This window comes from Xiphophorus maculatus, chromosome 17 (assembly GCF_002775205.1).
Source record: "Xiphophorus maculatus strain JP 163 A chromosome 17, X_maculatus-5.0-male, whole genome shotgun sequence".
NCBI classification, from domain to species: domain Eukaryota; kingdom Metazoa; phylum Chordata; class Actinopteri; order Cyprinodontiformes; family Poeciliidae; genus Xiphophorus; species Xiphophorus maculatus.
The window spans coordinates 16,197,295-16,216,534 of NC_036459.1; the positions used below are offsets into that span (position 1 = coordinate 16,197,295).

Genomic DNA, 19,240 nt, shown 5'->3' on the forward strand with positions numbered 1-19,240 from the left:
CTGAGTACATTGGGCTAAAAACAACTTCACATCACACTTTTTAGATGTGAGCATGTAAAAGTCATTAAAAACAGCCATAGCTACAATTTCATTTAATAATAATATGCTGCTTTGATTTCATGTTTTGATCAAATATGAATAAAGTACACTACAGTTTGTGGTTCGGACAGTTCTAGGCGGTCGTTGCTGCCCATTTCCCCCTTGATATTCGGTACTAATGCATGTTTTAAATGTGATTATGTGTAATTATCTAACTGAAAATGTACATTTGTACCAACATTCTTCAGCGCACACTGACTGTAGGACAAAATGGCATTTTGATGCATCGATTTCTGCAGCAACAGCTCATATTTTGTATCTTTGGTCTGTATTGATTTTTTTATTTGCAAGGGGGAGAGGGGGATGCTTCAGATGATTCACTGGTTTGTATGTGCAGGATTTATTTTGCCTCACTCATCGCCAGACTTTGATTTCCACCTCCAGCTAAATAAAAGTTCACTGTTGCTGTAAAGAGTTGCTGCAAAAGCCAATAAGCTCTTTGCTGGTGTGGCTTCCGCACAAAAAACCCTTTTGTGACAGACCTCAGATTCACTGATGACTCAGGCTCCAGTCAGGAGAAGATTTATGCTCTGTTCGCATGTTTGAAAACTGATTCAATCATCCTGACAGTAAATATGAAAATAATCTCTAAAGTCAGAGGGAAGAAAAACACCCGGAGACTTTCTCGCTAAATAGTCGCGCTCATGAAACATTGAATCGTGCGGGATTTTGGAAGAGTGAATTATGGATTTAAGGTGGCACGTATTTTCCAGTGACTATGCAGCGTTTTGAGTACAACCCTTCAATTATTCAGCATCATTCTGTGGTTTTTCCAGCCCCGTCTTCAAGAAGCTTGTTTTCCCCTCCATATTTAGTGGTAATTGAGGTGTTGGCCTATTTGTTTCTGACAGCTGCATCTTAGGGATAACCCATTCCAGTTCCATTCATCTTACACATGTCACTCGATATCTTTAGGGAGGCCCGACCAACCGCAGCACCGCTTCTTCTTGTTTTCTTCTCTTTTTTCTTTAAACACAAGGATGGGAGAGATGGTATTAAGCAGATGGATCTGGAGCCTCATTTTGTCGTATGGCAACTCTTACCGAAGTGGAAAGAGAGAGCAGAGGGTTGAAATATCATTTGAACCCAAATGATACATGAGATGGTTATTTAATATGGTAATGATTGGTGAGACCAATGTTTAGCTGTGTAGTTTACAGTTAGCAAAATCCAACCTTTTTAAGACAGGGAAACATGCCTCCTAGCATAATATTACTTTGCCTGGATTAGATTCTCTAATTATTAGACATGCACTACAGCACAGGTGTCAAACTCCAGTCCTCGAGGGCCGCTGTCCTGCAGTTTTTAGATGTGCCACAGGTACAAAACACTGGAATCAAATGGCTTAATTACCTCCGTCTTGTGTAGATCAGTTCTCCAGAGCCTTAATGACCTAATTATTCTATTCAGGTGTGGTTCAGCAGAGGCACATCTAAAAGTTGCAGAACTGCGGCCCTTGAGGACTGGAGTTTGACACCCCTGCACTACAGGGTTAAGTGGAAGGGTCACTGTTACATTTGTCTCTCCAAATTTTAGCTACGATTCAAACATATTTACTGTACATCCAATCAATTAATCAACCAGGTTTATTTGAATGAAACATTTCAGCAACAAGGCAGTTCAAAGTGACTTGCATCATAAAAATACACAGTCATAAGAGACAGCGACAGAATGAATGATTGGCATTAAACCAATTGTCTCAATATTTTTATCTCTACACTGTTTTATTCCTTTTACTAGTCTGAGTATTTATTTTGTCCTTACTTGGATGTCTTTGGGTTCACAAAAATGAGAGGAGGCAACACTTTACCAGTATTTTTGGTTAAACATAACATTTCAGTTCTAACAAAAAACTTTAAACTTTTTTTTAGAATTGAAAAAGACCTACCTGAACATTGACATATGTGTAAACAGTTTCTCAAATTTACGCATTTCAAGCTGCCACACAAAGTAACTTTTAGGAAAAAAGGCTGATTTTGGGGGAAATCACTTTTGGCAAAAAATGACGATTATTTTAGGAAGGTAGCGATTTGTGAATTATGTTGTACAATTACAGTTCTTGAACTCGTGGATCTTACTGTACACTTTGAATATTTTTGAAACTAATTTAGCTCCATATATCAAGCACAAATTCATTAAAGTCTCAAACACATTCAGCTTTCACAATTATGGTTTCTACTTACAAAACCAAATTCTGACAAGACAAACTACACTTTGAGAAATATTGCAGCGTTTTAATATTGATAGATTTCATCCAACACCAACTCTTACCAATGAAAAATATGTTTTCCTTCTTTATTATTGTAGTACCTCTACATTTTATGATGTCACTTTGACAGTTTCAGCAGTTTTTTTTTCTCCTTTCTCAAATGAATGTCCCAATTGTATTTCTTCGATAGTTGCTTTATTCATGCATTCTGAAATATGAGGTTTTTGTTTGTTTTTTTGACACATTTATACAAAGATCCCACATGTCTTTGATGGTTCTTTTCCTCAGCGTTTGACATCTGTCCTTTCTCCAGATTTGCTGTTGATGACATTTGTAGATGCATTTGATGCCGGCCCGCGTTGGAAAACTAAACGACTACATGGTTTCTGTAAAAGGAGGCCACAAAGCCTCGCCGTTTAAACACCACCCAAATCCTGCAGAACATTAATGACCTAACCATGGTTGACGCCTTCAGACGATATTTCATCATTGTAGCATTAATGCTGCTCGAAAACAAACAGTGGTTTTATGTGAAGACCACATTGAAGTGTCTGTAGCGGTGGAAGACGATGCGTGTTTGTTCAGTGATGTAGGTTGTCTTCAAAAGCCTGACAGCTTTGGCTGAAGCGATTTATTGCGTGTTTATGAGTTCAGCCCTTTATGCGTATCTTAATCAGCAATTAAATCAAGCTTCAAACACACACTGGCTGTGGAGGAGGCGTGAGGTGCTTCTGCTCTTTGTGTGCGCTTCATTAAATTTGCCCTATCGAAGGTGTCTATAATAATGCCTGCTTTGATTGAAGGGTTTTTCATTAAACACCTTTTCCGCCAACTTGTGGCCGTTCGGTTTAGCAAACGCCAGCACCGGACTCGATGTTCTCGTTGAATCTAATTAAACCTGAAGTAACGAAGCGGTCCCAATCGCTGCTCGGCACATGTCTTTCCGCATACAAAACTTCAGAGCGAGTGTGTGGGTTAATCAAACAGGAAGACACCAGGGCACACATGTGTCAGACTGTGTGTGTGGTGTGTGGGCAGAGACTAGGGGAACCCACATATAAGGTTATTTGGTGCCTGACGGTGAGGAAAAAATGTGCGGTGAGGTGGTGATTTTGTTTGGCAGATGGAGAAAGTCTGTGTGTGTGGATGCCTGGGTTGTTGTCGGCTCGTCGATGTAGCTGGCTCAGACCAGCATTTAGTGGGAAATGGGGTAATTTCATTGCTATTTCATAGTTTTGTTGTTTCGGTTAGCCTAACAACAGTTAGGTTAACCTTAGCCTTAACCCTAACCAAATTTGTTTTGTACCCACGTTAGCAAGCAATCATTTAAAGTAATGTTCTTTATCTACTGGAGGTCACCCAGAGGTTTATTATTATAATTTCTCAAGTTACCCATAGTGGAATTTCAGGGATTTTAAGTCCTGTCATGTATTTAAAATGCGTGTCGACGAAAGAAAAAAGAAGTATGTGTGTCACTTGTAATGTGCTCCTGATTTAAATAGGGTGTGATATTTTGATCACGAGTGTAGAATTTAAAGTGTTCAACTGTAATACTTTAAATTCAGGATGCTCACTTCTGCTCTGATGTCACCATCTTTTTATACTTACACATAGAAATATATATTCTGTATTCCTAACTGGGAATCAAATCCTTCTTCATGTTGTCAGAAAAGTTCTATTAAAGTAGTTTCTCAGTTCAACAACCCAGGCAGTAATCAGGTTTTTGTGTATCTTGTAAAATTGAACCAAAAAAAATATTTGGAATTTATTTGAAGTACAGTGTTCATCAAAACATAGTCTAATCTGTTTGCTCTTGGTAATTAAACTAGCATAAATCCATAGTGCAAGTTTGTGTAAAAAAAAAAAAAAGAAGCCCCAATGGAATAAAAATTTAAATTGCTCTCAGTTGTCCTGAACTGTCTTTTTTCTAGGTCATCATAATTAGGTTAATTTCAGAATAATTGTACTATTAGGTATGCACAATATATTGGCATTAACATCAGTATCGACTGATATTTAGTAATTTTTTTTAAACTGTCTAATAAGTACTGCAGTAAGAACTGTCCAGACCATGTGGTATGTTTTTGATATATACTGTTTGTATCAGTAAATATCTGTTATAGGCCATAATAGCAGAGTTAATATCTGATATCGATATCATCCCAAATTGTTATATTGGTGCATCCCTAAAAATTATTTTCAATTATGTTTAAAAGGTTGATGACCATACCAAACTGAAGTGAATCTCCAGATCTACTTCAGTTTGTCGCTCTTTTATAGAACGGTCTGTTGATAGCAGAAAAATATATCATTAGGTCACAAAAGTGGATGAAATTGAACCTTCAGTAAGAGACAAGTGGTTTGCAGTCAGATATAACTCATTGTCTCAGTTCTACTGAGACTCAATTTGATTATTAAAGATAGATTTGGGCGCTGAGCGAGCAACACAAAGCAGAGAGGCAGTGAGTGGGGGAGTTGAGTCTCATGAATCATCATTGCCTTCTGGACGTCTCGCTGAGTCGCCCAGCCTGGTCTGTGTTGTGTCCCTGACACGCTGCGCTGAAACAGAGCGCCGTGACCTTCAACCTCGTCATAAAAGACCTCCTGTGGGTCGGCGCTGGCTGTCGGTTGCAATGCTAATGAAGCCGCCTGCTAGTCGCTGTCAGCCGAGGCAAAAATTCCCCCTAATATTTGTAACCGCAGGGCGCCTATACCGAGCCTTCAGAAAGCAGAGGCTGAATGTTTTGCGTAAGGTTGTGCAAAGTCTCGGATAGGCCACAGGCTCTTACCTCTTTTTAAATTGTATAGATTTTTGCCTGGATATCTGCGTGCATTTAGCTCAGTGCGTACACGGGCAGTATGTGATTGTGTAGGTGGTAGCACATTGCGGTCAGTATGTCATGCAGCCGGGTCAGTGGGTCGTGCGGGGGTCTGTAGGAGCCACACAATGATGTTCTTTATGGGTAATATTGCTGATCTACCCCTTCCTCTGAGCCCCGTGCCTCGAGACATTTCGGCTCAATGAATGTTAAGTGTCATCGCATTCTCACTGCGTTCCGTCCCTCATGCTGACTGTCTGCCGTCTTCTCTCTAGATCGAGAATGTGGATGCCTGTCTCAGTTTCTTGGATGCCAGAGGAGTGAATGTCCAAGGGCTCTCAGCAGAAGGTAAGGCGAACGACTCAACATTTAAGGCCTTTCTAATGTTTTTATTGAATGAAGCGCAGAAGAAAGTGTGTAGTGCTGCACTTATGGTTAGGCATTCAAATTTACCAACCCAATCATTTGTGATCCATTGTCTGCACCTTCAAAGTACCTACATTTCCAGAAACCTTGTTGCCATCAGTTTCCATACGATACAGAACCTAACAGTAATAGAAAGCTAACATGCCAATGTAGTTAAGTCCTTTACGGCTTTGTGTACAATACCAGAAAATGTCACCAGGCTTTCTGTGTATCATCTCTTTAGGGTACCAAACATCCCATGATGTAATATGGACCAAGTTACACCTGTTGCGCAAAGTTAATTTAAAGTGATTAGGATATAAAAGAAGACTATCACAACATGTCTCTAGTGCGTGTTGTAAGAAAAGCACATATAATGATTCAAGCTGCTCTAAAGTTGGATAAACAAACACTTTAGAGTTGAAAAACACAAGATTTCACTCAGACGATTTGAAGTCTGGGAATCGAGTGTCAAGAACAAACTTTAGCTCGTGTTATGCTGAAAGGAAGTCTGGATTGTTTAATTAAATTAGTTATAAAAACGACATGCAGGAAGCTCCTAATCAGATAGCATTTTAGCTATGCTAACATTTAGCCAGTCGCAAGATTCTCACTGTGTTAGGAGGTTATTGCTAACACGTCACTCTTATGCCACCATTACTTTTTTATTTTAATTATTTTAAAGCAGTGAGAATTTTAGAACACTTCTGTAACCACATTTTTTTAGCTAGCCAGCTTTATTAGTAAACAACCCCTAAAAAAACACTTCTTTTCTTCCTTCAAAATAAGTCTCAAATATTTTAAAAATAAGTTGTTGAGTTTGTAGCACCTTCCTTCACATTTGGGACTCACAATAATTCCTCACATTTATTAATTATTTACTCATTTTTTTAATTTTAATTCACACAAGTCACATGATCAGCAACCAAAAAAATGAAGATTATAGGAAGTGGCATGATGATGACGGTTTATTAATGACTTATCTCATGAACAAGCTTACTCATGGGTGATTTTAATAGCGTTTCCTGTGTAACGGAAAAGTTGAAAAAATTTTCTTTTTTCAACTTTGGCGGAATATTAACAAAGTTTTGCAATTGAAACTCAGTGAGGCCTGTACATGTGTTAAGCCTCTTCATTTGGAGGAATTTTGGGAATGTGTCACTCCGCAGAAGTTAAGTATGATATTTAACACAAACCTAACCACGCTGACCTAACACTTCCTAATTCTGCTGCCAATTAGTTTTCATAATATTGTTACAACTGTGCAACAGTATGTTAGAAATGATGTATTTTTAACATAATTACATAGCTGGAATTGCTGTGTTACTTTAAGCTGGTCAAAAGAACTTCCATTTGGATTAAATGTCTCTTAATTGTGAAAGAATGGTTCAACTACTCAAGCAAAATGTCCTCAGCTTTCATTTGTTCAGCGTAGTTTTATCCTATAAACACCAAAGACATGAATGTGGCCTTGACCCCTGGAACAGCAGAAATAGTCTGACTGACACACTGACCAGCAGCTCTAAATTCTGTAACCTCCCTCCAACTCCAGCTCTAAAAACAGCAAGGTGACTCGTTAAGCCTGGAATTCCAAAGTGGGTCTGTAGATATATGGGCTATTGGGTTACGGCGCTCATTGCCGCTGCTGATTTCACAAGTGACTCCACTCTCACGGTACGCGCTCCGCTCCGTTTGCGGGCGCGGCCGTGCCCGTCCTCTCGCCTCTTAATTGAATCCGCCGGGGCTTTCCTGGCATATGCGTTCTTTCTGTTTTTACAAGGCTCGGGAATTAAATAGAACGGAGCGTTTGATGTGCACACAGGAATCCAGAACTCTGAAGACATTATTGCAATAATGTCTTCAGAAAGCCTGGCTGCGTTTTTCACTCGTGGGAGGCTGTAAACCAAAGTTCCGGCAAAAAAAAAAAGTCATCTCGCCAGAGCGTGTTTAGGTTCCCTAACAGACGTTGCCACTCAGGGAGCTTATAGTCTATAATAAAAATCAAATCAAAGCCTTTTTGTCATGCAAGAGCAGAGTTTATTTGGTCTGCTGAGCTTGGGACTATTTGAGGCTGCTATTAAAAAAAAGTACCTCAAATTAATATTTCTTGCTTTCAGTGACATGAATAGGTTTGACATTTTGACTGTTTCTGTTTTTCTCCTTTTATTATTCTGCACTTTCATCATATATCGAATGACTAGCCATGAAATGTTCCGCGTTTACAGCCTGTCCTACGCACGAAACGACTACCCTTAAAACTAACTTTGACACTTTGCACACCAAAAATATCAAAGTGAGTTAATAAAACATTTTACTACCTGAAATATGATAATTATGTGCAGGAAGTTCAGTCATCCATTTCTGGCCTTAAACACAGGTGTAAAGTCCCCGCTCAAACTTTACAGCTAGGAGTTCATAATAAAGAAACTCAGGGATGTTAACTGTAGATCTTTAATCTTTTTTTTTTATTTCTTTTTTAAGTGCACGGTCTCAGCAGCTGTGATGTTAGCAGAACAGGCTCCTAATAGTTTAAGTTGTGAACAAGCTCGCCACTGTAAGGTCCCTCCTGCTGGATCTCTGCAGGCGAGTTTGCATTTCATTTGCAGCCTTAAGCACTCCTCTGTGTAGGATCGTCAAGTTACAAAGATGTAGAGGTAAGAGGAAGAATGAAGGGTCAACTGGAACTCACCGGCCACTTTATTAGGTACACCCAGTCCTGGATAGGACACCCTTTTGCCCACAGAACGTCTTTAATGAATTTTTTAAAAGTTGTACCGTATGGAACAAGACTTTAAAGATAGAGTTAAGACTAACTTAAAAGCAAGATGGGACTAGGTAGGAGAAGTTAGGTGTTAGATCAAGCATCTTAGCTTTTTTATTTGTGAGGATATAGATTAAGTCTGCAACTGATTGTTTTAGTAATCGATTATTCTGACGATTAATTCAATGAGATTACAAAAATTGCCACATTCTGCAGATTTTTCTTTTAACCTCTTAGGCCTTTAAGAGGTTAAAAGAAAATTGCATAAAAATATTGCATATTGTTATGCATTATTAGAAATACATTAAAAAATGCAAATAATTCTGTAAACAGTTTCTTATTTAAAAGTAATAAAATAAATACACATAATTTATTCACAAGTGTCTGTAAAAAGCCCCCCCGACAAAACAACCAGACCTTTCTATTAAAATAGCAATACAAAATCCAGCATACAAAATCCAGGTTTTATTACAGCTGTATATCCAGTATTTGCTCTTGTTTATTATTCCTAATATAAAAGTAGGAATAAAGGAAAGAATGTGCAATAAAGCCTTATTCCAGCCACACTGTGTTGCACATTGGGGCTGATGCTGCACTTTGGTCAAATTAAGAAATCCCCTCTTGCTAACTTCCTTTGAGTACAACTATCACATGAGCTCATGAGCTGCTTCTCTTAGCTTGGTGATTTTTTTCCTTCTCTCTCACTTATCAAAGAGAGTTATTTATCAGTTTCCAAAAGTTTCTATTACTAGCAGCTCACATCTGTAACACTGGCTTTCTCTAATGCTCAGGGAGAAAAAAGCCCTCTGTTGAGATTCTCTCAAAGGCCCAGTATGAATTATTGCCTCTGGCTGTTATAAAATGAAAAACAATCCCCGAGAGATTAATCTTCTCTTACTTTCACAGTCTCAACAGTCCAAGCCGTACATGGCTGAGTACTGTGTGTGTGCCTCGGCAGATTAAACAAGAGAATAAAGGCCCCTGCGCCAGTCGGTGCCATTTACGCCCCGCCTCAATGCGCCATGTCTCACTGTGGACTGCATTTAAGAATCAGTGCCTGAGCCACAGTTACCAGTTGTTGTTTTTCTCCGGAGAGAAATGCATAATTCTGAATCAGAATCAGGATTTCTTTTCTTGTCATTGTGCATGAAGAAAGCACGTTATCAAGAGGGGATTTCCTAATTTAACAGCATCAACCCCGATGCGGCTGAAAAATACACCTGAACTTGTTTCTCACAAGAGTAACACGACTAAAAGAAGATAGTGTGAAATAATCCATAATCCATGAATTTTTCCAGATTTTGTAACATTAGAACTTCAACATTCAGTGGATGGTTTGGGATCACAATCGCCAAAGAATGGCTAAAATTAGAATATTGAAGAGCCCCTCTAAAAATACTGATATTAATAGTTCAAAGACCAAATATACCTTAATAAGCATTAATACGCACAGTGGAAATGTTCATAGCACTACAGCAGAAGCTAATATCTACAGTATTCCTTATTTCTGCTCTTCTTAAACAGCCTTAGTTTTAAGCGAAACATAGATTCTTTCATCACAATGCAATCTACATCCACCTTTGCTGTCACAGCTACTTGGCTTATTGCATATCATTGGAGTTCACTTTTCCTAAAAACAACCAGACCATATTTGTGGGAAGTACAGTAGTGCCAAACAGTTCTTATTGCAACCAGGAAGTTAGTTCTAAACTAATTCTACTGGCTTCCTGGAGCTCAGAGAAAAGACTCTAAGCACCACAACACATTAAAGACTTGTCGTTGCCTCAACCTTCCAGACCTCTCAGGTCTTCTGGTTCTGGTCCAAACATACCCCAGAACCAAACAAACAGAAGCAGCATTCAGCTTCTATGCTCCACAGATCTGGAGCCAACTTCCAGAAAACTGCAAAACTTCAGAAACACTGAAGTGTTTCTGAAGTTTTGATTTGATTTGATCAAATCAAATCAAATATTTGATCAACATATTTGACGTGGTTTGATGTTTTTGATGATGGCATTTGACAAACTGTAACATCTATTGCTTGTTTTCACAATAGGTGACTGTATGATGTTTTTATGATTTTAAGCTCTTCGAATCTTAATTTTTTTTGTCACAAATGAATTGCCTGTAAAGAAAAGAAAAAAGTCAAGTTTGTGAATTCAACAAAAAAAATGTGGGGAAACTTGAATACTTTCACCCAGCATTTAAACTCATTAAAGAGAAGCTTTATCTTTTTATAATTAACCAAATTATGAGCATGATTCTCAGCGTCGCTGTGATCTACAGCAGATAATGCTTGTGGATAATGGTTCTTCTACAGTAGATTCCTACGCTAGCTGCACAACAGCTGCTCTCAAGCTCTGTTCCCAAGAGGGCTTTTTCAAAAGTCACCACATGCTCATTTCATAGTGTTTGAAAGACACAATATAGAGGATGGAAAATATTTATCTTAAGTGTCACAAGACACCACTTCAGTCATAGGCGAATAAAAAACAAACGGCTGCAACACTTTCACTTGCAGATTGTGTTTAATTCATTGAACGTGCTCTGACTGTGCTCGGCTGTAAATCGCTTCGCCCCGCAGCAGTGCATGACGTCCGAGACACACTCGTTAGCCAAGGCGTTCGAGAAGTAAAAGGTCCCGGCAACTCACGGCCTCCGCCCGCTTTGTTCCTTCAGAAATCAGGAATGGCAACCTGAAGAGCATCCTCGGCCTCTTCTTCATCCTGTCACGCTACAAGCAGCAGCAGCAGCAGCAGCAGCAGTACTACCAGTCCCTGGTGGAGCTCAGCCAGCAGAGCAGCAGCACTGCACCATCCACCAGCAGCCTCAAAACACAAGAGATGCAGTCCAGGTGGGGTTCTCCGCTCTTCATTTACCAATTGTGTTAACGTGGTTTGGGTCAGAAATGCTTGTTGACTTAAAGTGGAGGCTTTACTATAGAGAAAAGTCACCGTTTAGTGACAATGAAAATGAAAAGGAGTTTTTATGCAACCTGTTTCCAATGAACTGGCAGTGTAAGTGTGTGTCTGGCTTACCATATGAAATAATCCTGGATCCACAGGAACAAGATGAGATGAGATTTTAGCAACATTTTTGAAAAAAAGACAAAGTTTAATGATTGGGTTGTTGTAGATGTCAAATCATTTCCATGCCCATTACTGATACAGCAGCAGTGCTTGAGACTTAAATCAGGGATAGATGGAATCAGAAGTCTTTACTTCTGTTACTTTGTTGGTTCAACTTTACAGCAAATCTTTCATCAGAAAATCACCTCAGCAGTAATAGGAAAGAGGTCCTGGCCTTGTGTGATGTAAATAGACACAACAAGCCTTAGAGGGCTATCTAAAGGAAGGTCTGAGATGCCACACATAAGCAGCATTCCCCTCACCGGATCATGTTCCTCTGGTTGTAATCTGCCCTCCCCTGTGTGTAAAATCCACTCCGGAGGATCAGTTAGTCGCATCGTTCGAGGAGAAGTTGGTCAGAAAGTTGATCTTGTCAACATCTTTAGCTTTGCTGTGTTTGGTTTGGTAAAAAGGGAGGCAAAGCTAGGGTCAGTGTCATGCATTCAAGTGTCAAAGTTCACTAGGGCCACAGCTGCCTTGTACTACCAGCCCACACCTCATCTCGCCCATAATAGGTTGAAATGGTTTTCACACACATTACTATAGTGTGATATGCACTACTACCACTGAATCAGCTTAGCTGGGTGGAAAAGTTACAGACACTCTGCTGTATGCGGTGTGTCCTAAAGGTTAGGGTTGTGTCATAAATGATGCATTCTGGTCTGATGCCTGTTGAATAAAGTGACATAGATAAATTCAGAGCAAGCCTTTGTGCAGCACCCTACTTCATTTCCACATATGCTCTATGCTTTCTTTGTCTCCACCCCTGTACTATTAACCCTGGACGTCATAACAAAGGTCAGGAGAACAATTATATCTGTCTCCTGTTCACTAAGCTGATAATCTGTGAATTTTTGGGAGCAGAGGGCTCTTTGACCTTTATTCTAAGAGAGTGTGTTAACGAGTAATGTGATCTTTAAAAACCTATGTACACTTGTCCCACATTTTTTTTAAATTGCATAGGGTTAGTGGCTTTCGTGGCCATTAATCAGGCAGGAAATGGGAGAGAGAGAAGGGGGTAGAGCATGCAGCAATAGTCACAAGGGCTACATCAAGAACTGATAGCTAGTGATAATAGGGTACCCACTTTATCACTGCACCATACAATGCCCTGTTGTTTAGCTCCTTCTTAATCAAGTTGTTGTAACGATTGTGTAAGCATAGAAGACAGATTTACATAGAAAAAAACAATCAAATACATCAATTTATGTATTTATTTGCTAGATACATGCAACATATGTATGCAAATTTGCCTGGCATCATCCCATTTGATATGGTTTCAATAATAATGTGCTCCGTGTTGAATCTGTTCGCAAGGTGATTAGCCACTTTGACAAATTTCCACCAACCAATGTTTCATTGTGCTTCACCTTTATAATGATCTAAAATAATATAAAAAAATGTAAAATAACATAATTTTTTTTAGGTTCAAAAGTAAAAATCTGGCTCACGCTAAGTTACTTTGCAAAGCTGAAAACAAAGGATCGTTTTAAAGTAGTTACATTCTAAACCAAAATGACTCCCAGGCACAAATGTCCATAGAAAGGTGCTACATTATCCTGTGATACATTATCCTGTTACATATATGTAACACCTTTCTGTACTAGATGAGTCTGAATATGGAGATTGGACCCAAACAGAGAACTGACAGAATGAATTTCAAATGATTGAATTGTTTTTGGTCCTTTCACAGGTGCTATTCAAATGAAAATCTCCACCATAGTTTTGCTGCTCAAAAACAGAGAAAGGAGAGAAAAAACAAAAACACAGAGTTGCACTTTGGCTATATATATCTTTTTTTTTTATTTATGTGAAAAACTGTAAAAAGGCATTAGTGAGTATCAGATCCTTGTGGCATCATAACTTTAGGTTAACATTATAGGGCATCATATTATTTACACATATGATATAATCTCTGTAATGGCTTCTATCTGAGGCTGAAAATAAACATCAATTAAAACCAATAACATGAGAACGATAGCCTTCTTTTGTTCAGTTGACCAGGAATGTGTAGCTACATTCACAGACTTGTTCTACACTTCAAATAACCATAAAATAACTCTTTGTATTTTCTCTTTCATCTCATATAAAATATTGGAGGTTTTGAGCAAAAAGTGTTTAGAACCTACTGTACTTACACATTTATACCAGTAACCAAACTAGACCTATTTTGCTATAATCTGTGCAAAAAGTTCCTGGGCCAGGAACGTTGATTAAAGTTCCTATAGACTATAACCAACTTCTCAAATTACTTCTTTATAGCTGCGTTAAGTCATGATTGAGCAGATAAATTCTTGTTTGAGATAAAAACTTGTTTGAAGACTTTCATCAGCAGATTCACAGAGTCATAGTTGGCATACTTCTCATTGACAGTTGCGGTATGGCAAGCTGTCTATAGACAGCACCTGCTGGCTCTACTGGTGTCTCCGGGGAAGAGGATGAGATATGTGTGTGTATGTATGTATGTGTCAAAGGGGAACTCCCCATTGGACAGCCCTGAGCCACAGAAGGCTTTCGGAGCTCTAGAAGTCAGGGGGGACCAGGCCTGAAAGGGCACAGCACACCCACCCTTGTTATTTCATTATGTCGTGGGGTGAACAAGTTGACTCCCGGGTACGCCGCTCCTCACGCCTACCCACCGCTGTTTCTCGCAACAGCAAGAGCAGTTTGCCCTATGGGAGGGTGAATAGCCTGGTCCAGACTGAACCTTCTCATAGGTAGTTACAGCTGGAGCTGCTTGCATGTGTGTCAGGAGCATCCAGAGTGTGGATTTTTGGAAATCACAGGGTAAACTCAGGAGACTGGATTAGTCATTGACATCATGAACTGGTAAATAGTCTTTTTTTAATTACATTTTTACCTGTTGTCCTATAATGTAGGTGTGCAATAAGCTATTATAAGCACTTAAATTTGAGCAACTTAGTGAAATTTATAAGATATTGTCCAAAACACATTTGATTAAGTTGCTTTTTTGCAGTAAAGTCCTAGTTTTCTTTGAATGCTTGGAAAACTTGTATTGTAACTGACCCTTTTTCTGCTTACATTTTAACTGTGTTTTCTGAAACATTTCAAGTCCACTATGAAAAACAAAACAAAAAATCTTGCATCTCTTCAACTCGCATGTGAAAGTTCAATTACGATTTCAGTGTAAAAATAATTCTTGGGACTGAAGGTTATATCATTTAAATGTTGCTACCCTTTCCAACCAGAAACAATGTCTCTCCTCTGTGGACCTTTGCAATATGTGTCCCGGACAAGCCCCCATTCTAATGTTCTCTACTCAGAACTGGATGCTCCTGATCTAGAAGATATTATTTGGTGAATTAAACACATTGTGGACAGCCTGTTTGTTACTTTTGCCTCAACTAATGTAGCAATGTAATGGGGTCTGTTGTTGGGAGAAATGTGGTCACCAACCTTCACTCACTTACCAACACAGATAACAGTATAGTCATCGTCTTTCATACATTCTAGTATTGCATTCTACCTCCTGCTGTCCTACTTTGGGGATAGACTGAACTAATAATTAGGCGAAAATCAATGCACACTGTATAACCTGCATGTGTGAGTGCTAGACCATGAGAATGAGTTCATGGTGTGTTCAAGCTGAAGCTTTGATTGGATAGTAATAGTATCGAATATAGCGTGTGTGTGTGTGTGTGTGGGCGTGTGTACTGCAGTGTTTGGCGCATTACACAGACAAATGTTGATAGATGTTTTATTTGATCTGTGGAGACATGAGTTTTCTGCTGTCAACACTCTCATGTCAACTCTTTAAATATGTGCTTAAGTGGTTTCTACTTCCACAGTAAAAAGAGCCTGCTGATGGAGTTAAACTTCAGGTTAAAAGTAGAAAGAGAGACTAACCTTGGGTCTTCTGGCAGACTAATATAACCAACATTTTACAATTTTTAACTCTCCTGTTCTAACATCGTGTGATCTATAGTTTGTGTTTTTTTCCCTCTTAAAAACCAGCCTCCCCCTGAAATTTAGGCAAAAACTGTTTCAGTCTGAAGGAGTTGTACAAGCTTGAGCCTACTTCACACAGAGATTTTTATGCCATTTTTTGTCCCAATTTCCCTGTTCTGACAATCTTAAGGATACTGCAATTATCGAGTAGTTTAGTTACAACCATACCTGTTGTAGCTAAAATTCAGTAATCCTAAGTAGCAAGACATTCGGTTGACCTCAAAGCAGTTCTGACAAAATGTTAGGTGTCTCAATCAAAGGGAAGTGGAACTTTACCAATACTGTTTATAGAAAGGACAGGGTTCTGTTGACCTCACATAGGCAGGTGGTGGAAGGAGTACTTTTAGGTTCTCCTCATCATAACAAACACACAAACAGAGGTAAAGGAGCTGTCAGACATTTAAACCTTGGGAAGACTCTGACAGTTCTTACAAAGCATTCAATGGCTTCATCTTGAATTCAGTAGATAAAAAATACAAGGGATCAGTTCTGGCCTCAGCAGGTTTTCTATTGCTTTTGTGCGTGTGCTGTCAATGAGTTAGTCTACATCTTGCTGATGAGAACAGGGAAATGTGTCAAGGAACGCCAATGTGAAGCTAATTTTCAAAAGAATTTAGTTCAGCTTGCCGTTTTCCACCCGCTTTAATGTTTACAGGATGTCATTACTTTAACTGAAAAACAACTCTGCATGTAGCCAAGCCAATTCCTGTCAAACACGAACAAGGCGGCACGCCTGAAACATGCATAATTGCAATAACTCCCATCTCTCCAAGTGACTAACTGTGACTGGTGCTGTGGGCATTTCCTTCACCCCTGCCTTCTGTGCTGTGTGATTTGGGATTTTCTTCAAAGGATGCCACCGCAAACCTGTTTGGGAAAGTTTTCCTGGCCGCTTTATAAATGGACTGAGGGATGTTATTGGCTTAGTCATACGCTTGTGGTTACCAACATGTGTGAGCCATCATGTGAAAAATCAAAGAAATGTTCCCTGGCATGCTTACAGTGTCCACCACGTGCTTCGTGTTTTCCTTCACCTGGCTCCGTCTCTATGACTCCGTCTAAGGATCTGCTCCCTTTCATTTTATTACATTTAGACATGGATTAGGAGAACTTTACCAGGCACTGCTCTCACTCACTCTCCATCTAACTGTGTTTAATGGTATATTTGTCTTTTTCTCTGGTTTGTTTGCAGTCTCACAGCACGATATGCAAGTCCTCCAGGCCACAGTGGAATAGGGTCACCTCAGAAGAAAAACACAAGGTACGTTTCTTCTCTCTTCCATTTCTGGATCAATGTTTCTGAGTGAAATACTGACACTTACTACACTAAGATCTAGATCTAGACATCTATTACAAAGTCTAGATGGACTTTCTAATTGCCACAGTAAACTCTATTTCAGGGTATCGGAGTAAACTATAATCATGTTTTAGATTTTTCTTTATAAAGCATTTTGAAAATCATCTATCTCCACTTCACCTTGGGCTATCGCAAGATGTTCAATTAAAATACATTGAAGATGTTGAAAATGCTGATGTGTAAAGTGTCAGTTCTATGTAAAATTGACTTTTTTGAGCTTTACATCATGTTTTAACGTCATTCCCTCTTCAAAAACGTACCTGGAATGTTGCCTTGATTCTTTCACACATGTTTGAGAAATCTTTGTTTCTCCGGTGGCAACCCTCCGGGGGTGCCTAAACGCTTGCTCTCACCAAGCGCCCCTACCCTAGCCCACTCAACTCCTCCAGACTAGCGACAGCAGCAATTAGTAAACAGCTGGTGGAACGGCGGATCTGCTAATCTCATCATATGAAGTCAGTGCAACACTCATAAGAAAGGTACTAAATGGATTCATGGAGGAGTGATGTTTGATAACATGCTCAAGGTGGAGAGTCAAAAAGACCAGGAGCTTCTTAAAGAAACAGTGGCCCAATTTCAAGGTGTCAAATTGCTAAGTGAAGTTTCTTTTAAATCATGTTTGACCACTTAAGGTAACATAGTTACTTGATTGTGCTACAAACTGCCACTATATGGAAAATACATGTTGCCACCCCTTTACTTGCATATTGCATTGCATACATGCAAAAGAACTTGTTAGCAAAATGTCTTGTCACTTTTAAGTCCTTATGTTATTATAGAAAAAGCTGCTCCCACAAAGATCACAATTTCTCATCCATCAAAGAATTTCCACGTCACAAACAAACAGAAAGTTTTGTTTCATTGCTGATCACATTTTGTCCCTTGGGAAGTTTTCATCACATGTGCAATGAAGTTAAGATTAAGACGCCAGACACAACAAAGGAAGCTGCAGGCTGTAAGTAGCAGACAGATTTAGTAAAGTTCTGTACCTATTGCTGCTATTGATAGGCTGTGACAAATAGACTTATAAGTTCACCCTCATGGCATCAACTTAGCAGTTCTTTCACGTTAGCATTACAGAACTGTGCACAAGCATTTGGACCTTTTATCTGAACTATTCCTTTCTAGCTCTGGTGGTCTACCAGGTTTTCTTGCCCTGTGTTTAGCTCCTTCCATCTTCCCATCAACTCTGATGTGCTTTGACATCATTGTTTTAATCAATAGTCATCAGTTTTCACGCTCAACTTTGGGAGATGTACTCCATCCCAGTCAAATCTGAATCTTCACTTTGATGCAAGTGTTTAGTAGTTTAGCACAGGGCCATAAAGTTTGCCATCCAAGCAGCAGGGGGGGGTGTTTGACAGTTTGTTGGCACTCTGCTGCTCTCACTCTGACAACTATGCCTCTGACTGCCGGTGTAGCCGCCAGATGTTCCAGACCCTCATCAGGGTAGAAAAAGAAGAGAGTTTTGCTTTAGTTTGCGTCCCAGGCTCTCTTATGAAACATCTGCATTTAACTGGTGACTGACAGGCTTCAGTATTTCACCTCACATCTGTCGGCAGAACCCACAGCGCAGAAATTAGATTACCTTCTTCCTTCCAGGTCCCTTTCGCCGAGGCATCATCAACCCCTGTAGTTTGGAAGATGAAAGCATCTAATGATGAAAGGGATTTCTTTTGATTTCCAGCTGAATTGCTTTGCTTTGTCTCTCCTCTTCCCTCATTCTTATTTTCCCCTGTCTCTGTATGCAGTATTATCCTCCACTGACTCTCCACCATTTGCATTTGTTTCCTGTTTTTTCTTCTTCTGCTCCTCTTTGTGTGTATCCTTTTAATTTTATGAACCATTACCTTTTGTTCTTTTTCATGTAGATTGATAATTATCCAAACGTAGACAGACTGGATTCATGAATCCCTTTTTTTTTTACTTGAGTATTGCTTCATATGACTCAAACTGTTCTCTCACTGACTGACCTCTTCTTGTGTATTTGCATCCAGGCAAGGTTTAATTTAGCATGTGTGTGCAGGATAAATCTGTGGGGTTGCTCTCACTTCCTGCTGTGCAGGGGTTTGAGTCTCACTCTGCGCTTCTGAGGGAGATGTGAAAGTAACCGATAGTTTTGTGATTTTTTTATGATTTTTACTGGACTAAATAAAAAGAATCTCTAGCTGAGGTCTGGATTTCCTTCAGGATTGAAACTGTCAATCTCATCAACTCTGAAAAGAAAAAAAGTCTGATACTACCACTACCAATGTTTAAACATTAGGAGAGTGTGTTCGTATTTTGTCAAAAAGCAGAAATTTCATTCTCATCTGACTTATCCTCTTAAGTCCACGTTTCCTGTGTCACCTGCAAGGTTTATGTTGAGCTCCAAATGGGATCACACAATCCTTCCTTCCTGCCACTCTTCCATAGATCACTGCAGCTCCTCCAGAGTCACCATAGCCCTTTTGGGTGCTTCTCTAACTAATGTTTTTCTTGCCCAGCTTGTCA

General features: G+C 39.4%; 1 protein-coding gene across 12 annotated transcripts in view; it reads left to right on the forward strand.

Annotated features, from left to right (window-relative positions):
• nav3 (neuron navigator 3) overlaps nucleotides 1–19,240 on the forward strand; it is a 283,136-nt gene that overhangs the window by 164,739 nt on the left and 99,157 nt on the right. For 11 of the 12 annotated variants that reach the window (XM_023350561.1, XM_023350555.1, XM_023350557.1 and 8 more), the window contains exons 4-6: nucleotides 5,403–5,475; nucleotides 10,973–11,147; nucleotides 16,583–16,651. In XM_023350561.1, coding sequence (XP_023206329.1) covers nucleotides 5,403–5,475; nucleotides 10,973–11,147; nucleotides 16,583–16,651 — 317 coding nt within the window. Of the gene's footprint in view, nucleotides 1–5,402; nucleotides 5,476–10,972; nucleotides 11,148–14,227; nucleotides 14,251–16,582; nucleotides 16,652–19,240 lie in introns of those variants that run through there. The other variant, XM_023350565.1, reaches the window with a different exon arrangement.